At 39.4% G+C, this 16,600-nt stretch overlaps 1 protein-coding gene across 1 annotated transcript in view; it reads right to left on the minus strand.

Moving 5' to 3' along the window:
• LOC117370804 (neurexophilin-2) overlaps positions 1-16,095 on the minus strand; it is a 50,433-nt gene extending 34,338 nt beyond the window's left edge. Inside the window, exon 1 of the mRNA XM_055221765.1 lies at positions 15,745-16,095. Within this exon, the coding sequence (XP_055077740.1) occupies positions 15,745-15,798 (54 nt within the window). The 5' untranslated portion in view covers positions 15,799-16,095. The remainder of the gene's footprint in view (positions 1-15,744) is intronic.
• Between the last annotated feature and the right edge of the window lie 505 nt (positions 16,096-16,600).

A 16,600-nucleotide genomic window follows, 5' to 3' on the forward strand; every position in this document is an offset into this window, starting at 1 on the left:
ATCTTTGGAGAAGCGACACCTAATATTTCTGTAAACAAAGCAAAAACCTTCGTGGAAATCAGCAGGTAGTGGACCGCCCAACCCAAAAAGTCACACATTGCGCCTACTTTTACTGCGTATAACTGAATAAATCACAGGTGTCTATACCCATCAAACATACCACTTGATCGATTGCGAAGTTACATTGCTTTAACTATATATTATTGCTATCAGAACCTGCCAGAAAACCTCCTCCCATATTTTCATATTCTTCCAGGGCTGCATTTTAATCAGCAGTGGAGCAGTACATGACCAGTCTCCATTTGTAGGAGGGATGAGGAGTGAGTGCGGAGTGTGGAGCGGAGAACGGGAGTGATGGAGAGTCAGATAGAAGGCTGTGATTGTGAGGTTTGACAGGCAGCTGTGGTGTGAGAGTGGACTGAGATGAAAGACACGGGCCGAGCGAGAGGGGAGAGATGTGGGGAGGGGTGGAGAGAGGGCAGAGAGAGCGGAGAGAGAGAGGGGAGAGAGGAGAGGTGAGAGAGAGCGTTGACCACAAACCTCACAGTGACCAGCGCTCCATTCTCTGCACAGACAAGCCTCCATTAACTATGCACACAAAAGACAATGCAACTTTGGATATAGAAGAAATTCAAGTGGAATCAGCCAGAAAGTAACAAGAAAGTAGTGTTTTAAAACATATAACGGTTACATTTCATAGATTTCGAACTGAAAAAGTAGTATAAAGTGTAAATTCAAAGATAGAGAGGTAAAACCAAACTATAGAACATTTTTCGTGCAGATTGGTCGGCTTCATACAATTCTGTGAAACATTCAGGCAAAGCTCGAACATCTCCATGAAGGAAATGTTCTAATAGTTGCCCTGCTCTCCACCTGCATGTGCATGTTGTGTTTTGGTTCAGTTACACAAGTTTGAGTACAGTGGTCCCTTGTTTATCGCAGGGGTTACCTTCTAAAAATAACCCGCAATAGGCGAAATCCTCAAAGTATTCAGCTTTATTTTATTTTATTTTTTTACAATTATTAGATACGCTTTAAGGATGTAAAACCCCTCACCACACACTTAATACACTTTTCTCACACAGGCATTAAGATTTTCTCACATCTCTCTTGTTTAAACACTCTCAAAGCTCAAACCTTTGTACATTTAAAATAATAAGTGCAGAATTACAGAACGAAACCACATTATTTTCTTCCTTCTCTATGTAACAAACTGAAGACTCATTTATTACGTAATAGCACCCTACAACTGCGTAACTTCTACCTTCCTTCAACATGAACAGAAGGCCAACTTTTTCTGTGATGGTTAGCATCTTCCTCGACCTTTTAGGTGCCTTTGTAGGTGCAGAACTTTTCATCGACATTGTGAGTTTTGTCAGGGAGAAAACTTGCAAACATATATCACTTCAGAGTCACACTGCTAGCGATCGAATGTATGTAAATTCTGTAATGTACGAGAGACACGGCACGGAGGAGATTGATTGACAATGGTCTACAGTCCCTTAACCAATCAGGACACAGAACACAATGCACGTTTATACGCTGTACAAAAAACTGCACAAAAAAAACAAAATAGCGAGACCGCGAAAGGTGAACCGCGATATAGTGATGTCTGACTACATCTGCAAAACTCAAAATGCTCTGTTACATCTTGTGAGCTTTGAAGAGCTTTATCTTTAGTTCAGTAGAGACTGGCAATTCCAAGACTGAAATCATCAAAAAAAAATGTAGTGGAGGTGGACGGAGCACTTCCTGTATTACCACATGACATCACAAGGTACAAAAGAGTGTTTTCCGTTAAGCGTTAAACATGTGAATGAAAGAAAACAAAACTCCAGGTATGTTTGTGATGAGGAAGCATTATAACAATGATCAGTAAATGGCATGGTATTGGTCCTTTAAGCCGTAACTATTTTATTTAAATGTCATTTGGAGGATAGAGATGCATTACCTATAAATCTGAATACAAGTTTGTATCTTGAAACGCATTCTTTTCTCGTGTGTCCACTACATCTCTCTATTTAGTAAGTGTGATTGGTGTCCGCTGTATGGGTCATGCACTGCCATAGTTACTCATCCCTGTTTTTTCTCTCTCTTATCGCACAGCCTTGGTTTTCTAATAAATTCAAAGCATGTCCGAATTAATGCATTACAACCTGTGCTGCAGATATTAAAAAATGATAAAAACGAATCGGTTGTTGAGGCTGGCGTCTGTGGCGGGGTCCTGGAGCGGCTCTGACCCTGAGCGTCCACTCCGCTGCCTGGTGACTTATGATATTTGGGGCTTCTTGGATTACACTTTAATATTTCATTACATTCTCAAAGTCGGGCTCGATACTGCTCCCTCGAGAACATCACTATTAATCATAAGGAGCTGTCCCGGGCTGTCTAATAACTCCTAACTACGAGCAATGCACAAACACATTTATATAGAGGCGGTGAGGAAAGGGGGGGGGTCTGTCCATAAAGGAGAGACGCTGCTGCTGTTCTGTGGTGCGGTGCAACCAACAATACTACATACGTGGGTTCGAAAGTGCATATCATGTCAACTCCAGTGTGGAAATTTATATTTGTTTTGTCGATGTAATCTCTAATTCTGTTTTAAGATCAAGATATTTAAATGTCTCCCCTTATATGAGAATAAGAACAGTTTTTTAGATCTTCAGAACTGAGAAAGAGAGTTAGAGTTGAAACGTTTTGATCTTAAAAACCTTCTTTATGGTGGTGTAGTGGTTTAAGGCATTGCACATACGCAGTTGTCACCAATATGGGTTCACTTCCTGGCACTGAACACTTTGCTGCACGTCTCTACCCAGGGGCGTTGGACTGGGGGGGGGGGATAAAAGGTACAGTTTACCCATGGCCCACAGCAGGACGGGGCCCCTCACAGAGTCTGTAATATGCATTTTTCATAAGACAATATTGAAGTGTTAGTACGGGCCCCTCAAGATGATTTTTATGTAGAGCCCAGAATTTGGTGCGACACTCCTGTTTCTATCCTCTCTGTCTCACACTTGACTTGATAAGGAGCCACATCTGTATTAAATATTACTGGTCTATAGAATGTTGCGATATCATCTGAAACCCAGTAACTGACTATTCGAGACTATTCAAGACCCCCTCCCATAGCGTAGTATAAGTTCTATAGCTTCTTGGCACATTTCTACTGTGGACCCCTTGAGGACGCATGAGGTATTACAACAACAGATAACTATACTATACTATATGAAATCATTGTTACTTTTTCATGTCTCATATTTCATCTCAAATTAAACTGTTTACTATAGAAGTTTGTCATTTGTCTTTGCACAATATAGACATGTAATTGTGTCCTTGGGCAAGACGCTTAACCCACCTTCTTGCGCATGGTTGGTGGTACAGATTGGCAGCCAGGTTTCTGTCAAACGGGCTCAGGGCGTGCCATGAATGAATAATGACAGTGTAGCAATGCATCCTGACACCCCACTGGTAACACATAAGCTAACGTACACCCTTGTTTTCCATATATTTATTAGGTAAACAAACGTATTTCCTGTCTAAATGATGTACATTCCACATGCTCCTTCCAGCTGCCAACACATTGGTATGTTAAATTATAGACAGGAGTAATCCCAGTCTCAGTGTGCCACGGTGTTCACTTCACTCTCCTGTCTCCTGCTCCAATAAACACATGTGTAGCAGCCATCAGCGCTACACCCCACTATATCAAACTGCTAACGGATGAAACCCAGCGTGCCATTTCCCAGCAGGCCTTGAGTCCCTGCAAAAAAAACACAAAAAAAACACTGACCGGCGTTGTGCCATAGCCGCTAACCCCCCACAGAGAGCTGCGCTAGTCATCATGCATGTATAAAAACAAACCAGCACATCATCGCTAGCCAAGTGTCCCCTCTGATGTGATCTATTTCCAAAGCTAAACCTCGTAGCCAGGAAAAATAGGGGTAAGACTGGTTATTTGCACAGCTCTCGAAAAGTGGAGCAATCTCAAGTAGGCCTGACCACTCCGACGCTTTGTTTATTAACACATGCAAAAGAGGACGACAACAGCCAAAAGCCCTACGGAGGCACAGGCTAAAAGAAAACTATGGAATAAATGACTTGAAAAGAGAAAGAAAAAGAAAAAGCTAAGAGATTATAAACTCTGGGTTTGTTCACTAAATGTGTCTGTTTCAATAATATAAACAGGCTATGAATATAAAATGTTGACTGAATACAGTGTAGTGTTGTGCTTTTTGGAGTAAAGGAGAACACAAGTGTCACCTGTCTCACAATACTCACACCTAGAACAAGATTAAACACACACAGGAAGGAAAAAAGGTTGGATAATATGTTGTTTTTTTTGTGGAAAGTAATCACTCCATTTGATTTGAATACACGGTGGGTAAATTAAGGTTCAGTCTGAGGAGTCTAATATCTTTATGTCCATTACAATGAATTATATTGATCTGTTAGAAAGAAGTAATTTTTACAGCACAATAGTCATTACACACATATACTTAAATATGACAAGTTTTCAATAATGATATTTAAGTCTCTTCACCCTCACTACACATCACTGGACACTGATGATACCACGCTGTTTAAGTCTGGTTAGTTTGGGCCAATGTACATGTAGTAAAGTACTGTAAATGTTAGGTACCTGTACTTTACTTAAGTCAATTTTACAGTGAGTACTTTTTACTTTTACTTCACTACATTTGAGAGATGGTATATGCACTTTCTACTTCACTACTTTTTTGAACAGGACTGGAAAGTAAAAGTATTTTAAATCTTAAGTCATTAAGTCTTTAAGTCTAGTAAGTCTTATTTTTAACATTTTTAACTTTGAACAAACAAAAATATACAAATAAAAACAGCTAGAAAAAACATTAATTCAGTTGTTCTGTTGAAGCTTTATTAGATCTCAAAATCTGCGCAAAGTACTTTCACTTTTTACTCTTTAAGTACATTATTAAATTAATACTTTAATTCTTTTTTAAGTAGATTTTTCATGTGATGCTTTTACTTGAGTATTTGTTTGCTATCTGTACTTTTTACTTAAGTAACACAATTGAGTACTTCTTCCAGCACTGGTTTGGTCTGGGATGGGAGACTGTTTGGTGCCGTATCCCACAAACCGGTGGATTTGGTGGATTACAAACTCCAAATCTGTGCTCAAGATCAACTGACCTTTTTAAAGAAATGGACAGTAAGTAAATTACTCAAGAAAGTTTACAAAAGTTTAGACATTTGATAGATACTACTTCTACTGTGTCCATCCATCCATGCATTTTCTTCCGCTTATCCAGGGCCAGGTCATGGGTGCAGCAGTCTAAGCAGGGACTCCTAGACTACGCTCACCCCAGACACGTCCTCCAGCTCCTCCGGTGGGACCCCAAGGCAGGAGTCTACGGTGATATAAACTAAAAATTGACAGCTACTACAGTATCACAAAATTATTTACCACTCAAATTGATCAAATTAAAGAGGCAGGCACATGATAACAGCACTATGAAATATTAACTCCTTAACTGTAAAGAATTGAGTCAGTGTTTTTCCTGGAAGATGTCTGGCCCCTCATTCATTAACTCAATCCTAGTTCTCAGGTTAGCTTCCTCATTACTGGAGCTGTGGACCTAATTTTCACCATCTTTTAGACATGAACAACTTTTAAACGTTTTGCAGAGGTCCAGTGTTATTTGTTGACATTTGTAGCATCTTCAATATCTACCATGATGTGTTTATAAGCACTTTTCACTACTTTCAGAAGCTAAAACCGACTAGCAGGCTAACAGCGCATTTCCTGAGACAGCTAAAACTCAGACAGTAAACAGAGTATTATCTTGTGCTTGCAGTTGAGCATACTACACATGAACTTTCCCCATATAACCTCCACCAGCCTGCGTGGCATGACCTGTTGTGTCGCGTGTTTCTGGCAGAGTCACAGACAGTGCTGTTTAGGTGCGGGGGCCGTCGGGAGCACCCTAGGGCCCTCAGCAGCTGTCCGTGCGGGGCCTCAGTGTGGAGCTGGCAGAGAGTGCACAGTCTGAAGTGACGCCCAGAACTCCCCGAGCTCCTCACTGACAGAATCGTGTCCATCAGCAGGTCAGCAGTGTTCTGTTTGCTCTCCAAAACACCGCTCCACTCAGATGACACAATCACTTCATTAACTGATTGGACAAGTTTGAAATCGTGACCCCTTTAGAGACTATTTTTCATAATAACACAAATACTTATTCAAAAGTGATTGGCATGATTTATGTAATTTCTTTCTTTTATAAATGTGAAAATGTTTGCTGTTTAAGTTAAATCGACTTTCATGCCACATTATAACTGTGTTCCCTCATCCAGTGGTGGAAGAAGTACTCAGTTTTGTTACTTGAGTAAATAAAGTAAATCAACTAGTACAAGTAAAAGTATTAAGTTACCTGTTTAAAATGTACTTAAAGAGTAAAAAGTAAGTATTTTGCACATATGTTGAGGTCTAATGAGGCTTCAAATGTATTAATATTGATAAAGATTTGTGCTGATTTTGTTTTTCTTTTCAATAGAAATAAATAAATCTCTTTTTTTCTAGCTAGTTTTGTTTATTTCATTTTGTATATTTTTGTTTGCTCAAACTATGAGTGTGTTAAACATAAACCCCTCAGTCTTTTCAGCAGGTCTCAAACAATAAATATAAAAAAAACTTTTTAGTGCTGTTCAAAACTGTAGTTGAGTAGAAAGTACAGATACTGCTCTCAAATGCAGTGAAGTAAAAGTAAAAAGTATCCACTTTAAAATGTCCTTAAGTACAGTTCTTTACTACTTTTACTTTGTTATGTTCCAATACTGCCCTCATCAAAGTTTGGTCCTCCATTTGTTTGCATGTTTTCACCTACCCCCTATCTCCGCCCACTTATTAATGTTACTAACCTGTTACTAACCTAACCTATAAAAACACGTGAAAATCTGCTGCTTGTTACAATGCCTCTCAGTTTTGCAGTTTTATGAAGAAAGTCTTGGACCTGTTTGTATTATTCAGTTTAATATCGCTGTTTACAATGAAGCAAGGCAAGGCAAGTTTATTTGTATAGCACAATTCGTACACAAGGTAATTCAAAGTGCTTTACAGAATAAGAAAGACATTAAAATCACACAAATCAAAACATAAATAATCACAAATAATCATCATAAAATTAACATTAAAACAGAAGAGTGCAGAATAAAAACCTTTCAGTCATATGCACAGCTAAACAGAACTGTTTTGAGCCTGGATTTAAACATTGTCAAAGTAGAGGCCTGTCTCACATCTTCAGGAAGACTGTTCCAAGTTTTAGCTGCATAAAACTTAAACGCTGATTCCCCATGTTTAGTCCTGACTCTGGGCACCAGCAGGAGGCCGATCCCTGAAGTCCTCAAATTGCGAGATGGTTCATGTGGCACTAACATGTCGGAGATGTACTTTGGACCTAGGCCATGGAGAGACTTATACACAAGCAGAGCTGCTTTAAAGTCTATTCTTTGAGCTACAGGAAGCCAGTGCAGAGACCTGAGCACAGGACTTATGTGCTCATATGTCCTGGTTCTAGTCAGGACCCGAGCAGCAGTGTTCTGGATGTACTGCAGCTGTGTTAAGGCTCGTTTGGAGAGGCCAGTGAGCAGGCCGTTACAGTAGTCTAACCTACTGGAGACAAATGCATGGATAAGTCTCTCTAAGTCTGGCTTTGACAGTTTACCTTTGATTTTTGCAATGTTTTTTAGGTGGTAAAAAGCTGCAGATGTTATTGATTTGATGTGGCTGTTAAAGTTCAAGTCTGAGTCCATTATTACCCCTAGATTTCTAGCCTGATTTGAAGATTTTAGAGAGAGAGACTGGAGGTGACTGCTGACACTCTCTATGTTTCTGTGGGCCAAAGATGATGACTTCAGGCTTGTCTGAGTTTAGCTGGAGAAAGTTGTTTTGCATCCACACACTGATCTGTTGGATGCAGTGGCAGAGTGAATCCACTGGTCCATATTCACCTGCTGCAGTGAGACATAGATCTGAGTGTCATCTGCATAGTTGTGGTAAGACACATTATTGCTGCGTATTAACTGTCCTAACGGCAGCATGTAGAGATTGAACAGCAGGGGACCAGCAGGGAGCCAAATGTAAAGTTATGATACTGTATACTATGATCCTAAATACGTGGGAAAAATAATAATATGCATAGTTTAAAGTGGAACTAACCCAACCAGGAAAGAGGAGTACAAGCAGAGAAAAAAACATAATTTTATCAACAACAACAACAAAGAAACGACAAGTGCATACGTACACACGAACACAGATATTTTTAGATTAACCTGGACTATCCCCAAATAGAAATATTAGTAAAATTGCACACACCTATTTAGACTTTAACAACATCATACGCCTTTTAAAACCTAAATTCAACTGAAGCTGTCTGTGGACTCCAAAATAACCCTGTTTGCATGTGTGAGAGTGAAGACAGCTGTTTGGTGCTTTTGGTGCTGACGCTTCACAGATGTGGTTAGTGAGTGGATAAATGACGCTGGAGTGAACAGGACAATGCAACAGACACATTTACTCCTGACTTCTAACCCTATTACGTCCAGTACTGATCCTTTCATTCAAGTCTGCTCATTCAAAAGAACACAAGTCTGCATGGACCAGAATGACACTGAGAGAGTGAAATGATTATGGGCCAATGAATGATGTCACGCAGTAATGACGTTTCGACTATAAGAGAAAATAAATGCGTTTCTAAATTACTGTAACATCAAACTGCGTCTAGACCAGAGATGGAAAGGAACATGTTTAGATATATACAGTATACTTTACTCAAATGACAAATTACCGTGGTTCCTTTTCACTTTTACTTCAACTGAGAGCTGGTATTTGCAGGCCGGTTCACAGAAAATTGGGGGCCCAGGGCAAGAAGACTCACATGGGCCCCCTTTTATATAAATTCATAGGCAGAGGGCCCACAATAGACCCCTATATAGAGACATTGATTCACTCACTTCTGTTGATCCCAATCAGCACAATCCTTTAATATTTGACTCCACTAGTTCTCAAAAATACTGCGACTTTTTTTTACTCTGAAACACTTCTTCACCCTTGCCTTGTATTTCATAAACGTCCATGTAAAGATAAGAATTGGAATTGCATTAAAATAACCAATGACCAGTGATAAATCAAACACTGTAATGTATTGACTCTAAACCTTTGTCCAGCCGTAAGAATTCAGTTTTCTTTTGTGAAACTACCTTACAAATTAAATAACCAGATAAGATCCTTTATTTATTTATTTATTTTTTTATCACTGTCTAATGAATGACAGCCATTAAAAATAGATGTGATTGACTTGCGAGTGCCACTGAAAAGATGTAAGTAAAGCAGTCAGGAAGAGATCCGAGGAACTGTGTAATATGAAAAGTTCAAAGTCTCTTATTACGGCATGGACAGAATGACAGCTATTGTTTCAGCGCTGGCTCTTAAAGAATACTGCAGGACTACCTTAGACTGAGAGGATCTAGTTATAGCCATTTTACGCCGTTATTGCACATTATGGGTCGTTTTCAGATTCATGAGATGATGTCATTCTCCCAGATGGGGGGCAAGAGACAAATTTCCTTATCGATTACATTGTATTTTGCCATGAAATATCCAAAAGGTTTACAGACGTTGAACTTGATCATTTGTATTAGTGACTAGACCCAAGAACTCACTGTATTGCAACAGAAACCTGAATTTGAAAAAGACTAAATAATATTGGCCTATAGATGTTGTGATGTCGTCTGAAACCCTGCAATATGTAGTTTTTTGCGATACTGCAACACCATTTTAATCACTCAATCACTTCTATACCAATTAAAACAGTCAGGTAGCTTTCTTCGACCAATTTACTTCAGATTGAGTCAGAATTCCAGTAAAACCAGCATGGACGGCACAAGGCAATAACAAAAAAAAAAAAAAAAACACGGAAAAAAGAGGAAAAAGGACATAAATGTAGACAAAAACTTTAAAAAATGAATAGTTTGTGTGTCCGAAAAGCAGAGTTTATGACCTTTAGAAACCTTTGCTCGTGACATATCACACATGAACAGGTGGCTCCAACAGGAAAAAGACAGAGGGAAGAAAACAGACATGTCCTGAAATGTTCCCAACCTCTGTGGCTTCTCACATTCAAATAATAATAATATTTCTGCAGCTCAATAATTCCAGGCATAATTCACCCTTTTCATGGCGGTGCAGTCGAGCTGTCACTCAGCCAGCTACAAGAGTTATAATTTGGTTTGCATACTACTGCCAATGGCTTTAAGTAAAAAAATATGAAATGCATATTCTTATCACTGCCTTTATGTGAGGGAATCAAAAAAGGATATTTAGAATGCTTGTCAAGAACAGGAATAATATTGTTTAAACAAATGAAAATCGGATCGTTGGTTACCCTTGTGCATTCAAATGTACAAGCTTTTAATCCTTCAAATCATTTCAGGGGCCGGCGGATTGCAGTAATGTGATTGTTCGTGTCACGACAGTTTGACAGATCACATTTTTAATCACAGGAGAGAATGTCATTTGTGAGATTACACCGAGGAATATGGCACTTCATGTTTTGTGAGAGTAAAGCTATAGCAGGGAATAATCCATGGATAGATGGTAAGCAGCAGCATGAAAGAGTAGTAGATACACGGGGTATTGTAAAGGATGTGTTAATGTTAAGTACTTTCAAAATAAAATAAAAAGTGTGTACTATTTGGGTTTATAAGAGCTGGACTCCTTTAAAGTTGCATTTAGAGTGTTTCATGCACGTTTGAGTCATCTTTATTTCCCTGCATTCAAAACACAATTGCTCCAAAAATCTGTTTTTTCTCCCCCCATAGCAATGAACCCAAAAGTGACGTGACGTAAACGGTCAGAGTTTTATAGAGCGCTTTTCCACCTTAAAAGCTCTCGAAGCTCTTTCCGTCGAAGAGCAACTCACCCATTCACACACAGAGTACGCAGAAACTGGGAGCGAGGTGGGTTAAGTGTCTCGCCCAAGGACGCAACGACAGGATTCATCTGTGGCAAGCTAGAATCGCACGCAATGATGTTTATGTCGAGAGCAGGATTCGAATCGCCAACCTTCAGATCAATGGAAAGCAGCTTTACCAATGGAGCCACTGTCGCCCATTAAAGAGAAAGGTGTAAATCAGCACATATTTCTTTTTATTAAGTCGTTTTAGATCAGTATTGTGATTCAAAATGTTAATAAAGTGATCCACAAGTGATAACCTCGATCGAGTTATATTTTCCTTTATAATTAGAAAGGTTTATGCCACAAAATCTACGACTACTACACCTGTAACCATGTACAAACACGCTGATTGAAGTAAAACTGCAATAAATAACCAATTCAAAGTTATCCTTGTTAATTTTGTCATGAAAACACACACACATCCAAAACCTCGGTGTAGGTAGAGCCAGTGAGCTAAAATGCATAGCTGTGCAATCTTCACTATGAGACAGGATTGCAAAGGAAGTGGGACTATATATATAATGAAATTAAAGTGACTCAGTGTCTGTAATATCCCGGGGGTATAGTGCTAGTTGTTGTATGAGAGGGGGGAGATAAGAGGATTTCGTCAGGTTGAGATGCCGGCTAATACCATTGTTCCAACTGGGAGCACAAAACGTTAAGAAGGGCTTTCCAGACGCCTTTTCACAGTTTTGCAGCGCTGTTAGTGGAGATATTGTTTCCAGAGGTGGAGATAGTGCAATATTGTAGTGGACTTAACATGTGAGAATGCACAGAGCAGCCTCCCACAACATGTTCCCATTAACTTGCAAAAGGAAAAGATATATTTGGGACTATGCCACACTTCCTACATCCTTCCTCTACCGTTCATTCAGTCGATGCCTCAGCCTCTAAGTACTTCTAAGTGACCACTAAAGATCCACTAAATGAAGTTACAGCAATGGTTTGTGTTACCTAAGACCTTCTCTCCGCACTTCCTTGTCTGCCTCTTTTGGTTGTCTTATTTACTGATCCCCACAGCTGTTTTAGGAGACTACAGGGCCTCACTCGTAACTAAGGGCCCCGGAACAAATACTTTAAGCAGACCTGTTGTGTTTGTTTGTGACACCCGGGGATCATTAGGTTATAATTTGCTAATTTTAAATCACATTATTCATCTAAAACGACGACTACGGTTCCCAGTAGGAGCTGACGTCGCCATAAACGTCATCATAACAAAGAATCATGTCCAATGGATAGCTGCGGATCACGCTAACGAGCAGCTGATTACCAAAATGACTACGCAGTGCTGTTGAATCCTGTGTATTTCACCAATTAAGAAAATAAAAATGAGAACGAAGTAAGTCCAGAGCAGTGGTGGTGAAAACAAGGCTTGATAGACAATTTGGCGTTTTGAAAATAAGTGATTAAAGATTGCTTAAAACTTGCATGAATCACTCCAAAAACAACTTAAGGTGAGTAAATCGTGAGGGGAAACACTTGCAACATGGTTAAAGGTCTGAAAAAAGTCAATTATGCATAATAGGCCTGCTTTAAGGGCTCCTATGAAAAATGTTGTGTTGTGTTATATAATATTAGCCAAGGTTTTGGGGAAAGTACAAAAATAAACTGCCTACATCACCTTTTTTGCAGTAAAAAGCTTTCTGATTGGTCGAGGACAGAGCTAATCACACCTACAGATGCAGATATGTCATGCTCAGTGTTGTTTCCACATAAGAGTTGCTAAAAAATGCTTAGAATTTAATCTAAAAGTATTGCACTTTTCATCATTTTTTAGAAGATCGAAAAATGTTTAATATAAATGTTGGATTTCAGATTATGATGAACCAACATTCTGGCTTGTTTTTGGTTAAAAGCCATAAGGAATCACTTGGTAGCACTTTATAATAACTAACTAACTTAATTTGTCTTAATAAAGCAGCAACAATGACTTAAATCATAATGAACAAACTGTTTATTAAGAATGATTTAAACTTTACTTAATGAAGGGGTTATAGTTAGACATTTGGGTTAGAGCCTCAGTTCTTATTTGTCTGATTAAACTATTTGCTCATTATGATTTAAGTCTTTTCTTCATGCTTTATAAATGCTAATTAAAGTGTAGTTATTATAAAGTGTTACCAATCTCTTGATAGAGGTGTCAAACATTGGGGTCCCCATTCCGCCTCTTGCATCGGGGCCCCAAAACTGATAAAAATTACTCAAATGACTGAAAAGTGTATTATTTCCAGACTCCCCGTAGCCCCGCCTTTAAAATCAGGACATGACTGAAAAGCATGATATAATCTAATACTCGGTCAATGCAGAAACTCTTGAACCCTTGGCTGCTTCTGCTGTACTTTTGTGGGAGAAATGATTTGCATTCAATCTTCTCCCAAAAACCAGGAGCGTAGGTGTTATTACCTGTCACAATGGTAGCTCAAACCAATCTGCCAGCAGGCTACGGGCCGCCTGTTTAAAAGGCTAAAGCTGAGCGTCAATGCTATTAGCGAGCAAAACAATGGGCGCAAAAGAGGAGGCTCCACGCTGTACCGGGGCTCGGACTGTGGTCACTTCTGTATGCACGACACTAAAAGGGGGCTTCAAATAAAATAAATCACTAAATAAAAGCTTATATATGTACATTTTAATATGCTATCACAGACCAGTAAGCCTATTTGTATACATATGTTACTTTAAAGTGGCTAGTGTTATATTTGGGAAGGTAGGGTGGTCAAAAGTGTTAAAAATCAGACATCTGTGTAATCCCTCAGTCGTCCAGATCTGATCCATGGCAAAAGATGAAGTTTAGTTGGCAGATTGACACATTTAAACTTTGTCTTTTGCTATAAAAATCAGATACTGAAACTAAGTACCCATCTGAGCAGGTATCGTTACAAAAAACTCACATTCACAGGACAGAAATGATGCTTTAGAATGATCTCGAGCTGCATCAGAACAAGTATAAGACCACACTGAGGGATTTCACAGATATAAGGCAACATGGGAATATAAAAGAAAGTACTACGATTTAATGCTGAAAAATACTATTGTCTAAATGAAGAGGATCTGCAAAAAAAACAACAAAAAAAAACAGGAAAAACATTCACAATTGCTGGAGATTCTTTTATGTATTACACATGCTGCTTTTGTTCTCTGTCTGGCAGGTGTACCTCAAGTCAGCTGATAAGTTTAACGATTGTCGTGGCATGTTTTGTGTGTAATGTTCTCTCCAGGTTTCTCCCTTTTACTACACATTGTTCATAGTGAATGTATTTACGTATATGCCGCGAGCTATAGTCTTAGGCTGCCATGGTGAAATAGCTCCAGTCGCATGGATACCCCCCGGGCTTTAACATCACGACACAAACTTTTCATTCTGTTGATGTAATCTAATTTTAAAGTAGTACTATTGCAGTATAAATAATAGGGCCCACTAAATGTACTAAGTGTTCTACTCAGGTTTGGTGATAGAAGAGCTCTTTTTAGCTTTCAAATATTGTAAAAAGAGCTTGAAAATTGCACGGTATTTAATTAAACTTAAAAACAACACCAATACTTATGTTCATGTGTATTCAAAATATATCAACAATGCAATATTATGTGACATTCAAACACGCAACCCCACGGATTTACCAACTTTACTGCAAAACTGACAGTGTCTTGGTATTGACGGAGAAAGATGAAAAAGGCAATATAGAACTGCTGTGTGAGACTTAAGTTGGTGGTGCAGCAAGTGGAGGTGGATTACAGCGAAAGGTCATGTTTTTATTCCCTTTCATTTTACACCGAGTCCACGCACACATGCTCGCCGCGCCGGGACAGACCCCTGCTATTGTGTGGGGCTCCATTGTGCTCCAACCAGTCCGCTATATGAGTGATGGAAAACAGCCATTATCACCGCCAGCAAAACAAGAAATCAGCACAGTTGTAATAACAGGGGAAGGAAGTGAATATGTCTGCTGATATGGACACACGCATTTGTGTATTCTACCACAATAATAATAGCAATAATAATGATAATAGTGAGGTATACTGCAGCCAAAACTGAGCAAAGTCTATGTCTCATCCATGCCCAGATTAAAACAAGTGCACATGGCAGCCGCGAGTGTGTTTAACTTCAGAGGGGGATGAGAGGAAGTGGCTGCAAGCGCAAATAGATGAATAGATAAAGAAGGAAGTACTGCTCAGAGAAGGGGCCGCAGTGAAAAGTCACCAGTAATACACTAGCACTGATGGAATGAACTGGGTGTAAGCTATGAGGAGATACAGACTCATGAATGAAGAGAAATAGAAGCAGACAGAAATAAAGTTTGGATATTAACATCGGTTAATTAAAGCAAGATACAGTTTTTGTAAGGATTCACCTGTTTTTAGAAAATCTGAGGAGTGGAAAAGGTTAGTAACTGCAGTTTTCATAACATATGTGCATAGAATTTTGGTATATAAGACTTTCTTTTTGTTATTTTAGGCATGGATTTGTTTTGACACAGCCTAATTTCTGAGAAGAAGAGCAAAAACATTCAAATTGTAGGCCTATTATTAGAGGATTGTATCAAATAATATATTGCAAAGGGTAGATTTAGATTTTCTTTGTTGAGGATTTGATTTTATTTGCTGCCAAAAGTTTCACATGAGCTGAAAAGTGCGTGATAAAAGATTCATTTAATTCATTAAAAAGAAAGATTGAAAATGACACTCAGAGTGATTAAAGAAATACACAGCTCTATAACAAAAAACAAAAAAGAAGATAAACGTTTGGGGATAGTGGACTCACCTTGTGCAGGATCCACTGACAGAGGAGAACCAAGCTCCAGCCGAGAAGCTGCATGTCTCCTTCCTTACGCGGAGCTCCAAACAACAGCACTCAAAACTACTTCTCTCCCCGGGTGGACATATAAGACACGCGCCGGGCTCCAAGCAATCCCAAGAGTCTCAAGTGCGCAGCGACGTGTAAAAACGGCGCGTAAACTTATGCGCGCTCTCTAGTCCGTGTCAGAGTGGTGGCTCACAGTGTCAAACTTTGGCACAAGCGGCGTGCGTCCCCGCTTCATGTGGCACATCCTCCGCTCATGTCGCTGAAGTTGAACGCTGTGCACGAGGTCACTACGGCGGCGTGACTCACTCTGAAGACCACCAGTGTGTGTTTTAGGATCACATGATTAGGAGAGATCTCTCGTACGCGCTCCCTCTCTGTCCCTCCTCCTCCATCCATGATCCACACACTCTCTCTACTCTTCTCTGTGTGTGCGTCATGGCGCACAGCGGGCTCTGTTTACGCACACTGGCCACAATTACGCGCGCCCCAGACCTGGAGCATCTATGACAGTTAATCACAGAGTTCAAGCCGAAATTGGATCCGCATCATTAAATGGTACTGAATATATTACCTTTTTTCCCTTCTTGTTTTAGATAAACACAGTGGAAATATTGAAATGTAGACCAAGACCATGCATGGAGACTGTATTTCAATTATTTTGTTCATGTATCTAGTAGTTCAGCTCAAGTTCAGTTCAGACCATGTAGCTTGGGGAGAAAGGATGGTTATAATTGCAATTACAACACGAGCTGATATGATGGATATTGTATTTGGAATATTCTTTTCCATAGAACCCTTTTCTCTTTTCTTTCTT

This window comes from Periophthalmus magnuspinnatus, chromosome 5 (assembly GCF_009829125.3).
Source record: "Periophthalmus magnuspinnatus isolate fPerMag1 chromosome 5, fPerMag1.2.pri, whole genome shotgun sequence".
NCBI classification, from domain to species: Eukaryota; Metazoa; Chordata; class Actinopteri; order Gobiiformes; family Gobiidae; genus Periophthalmus; species Periophthalmus magnuspinnatus.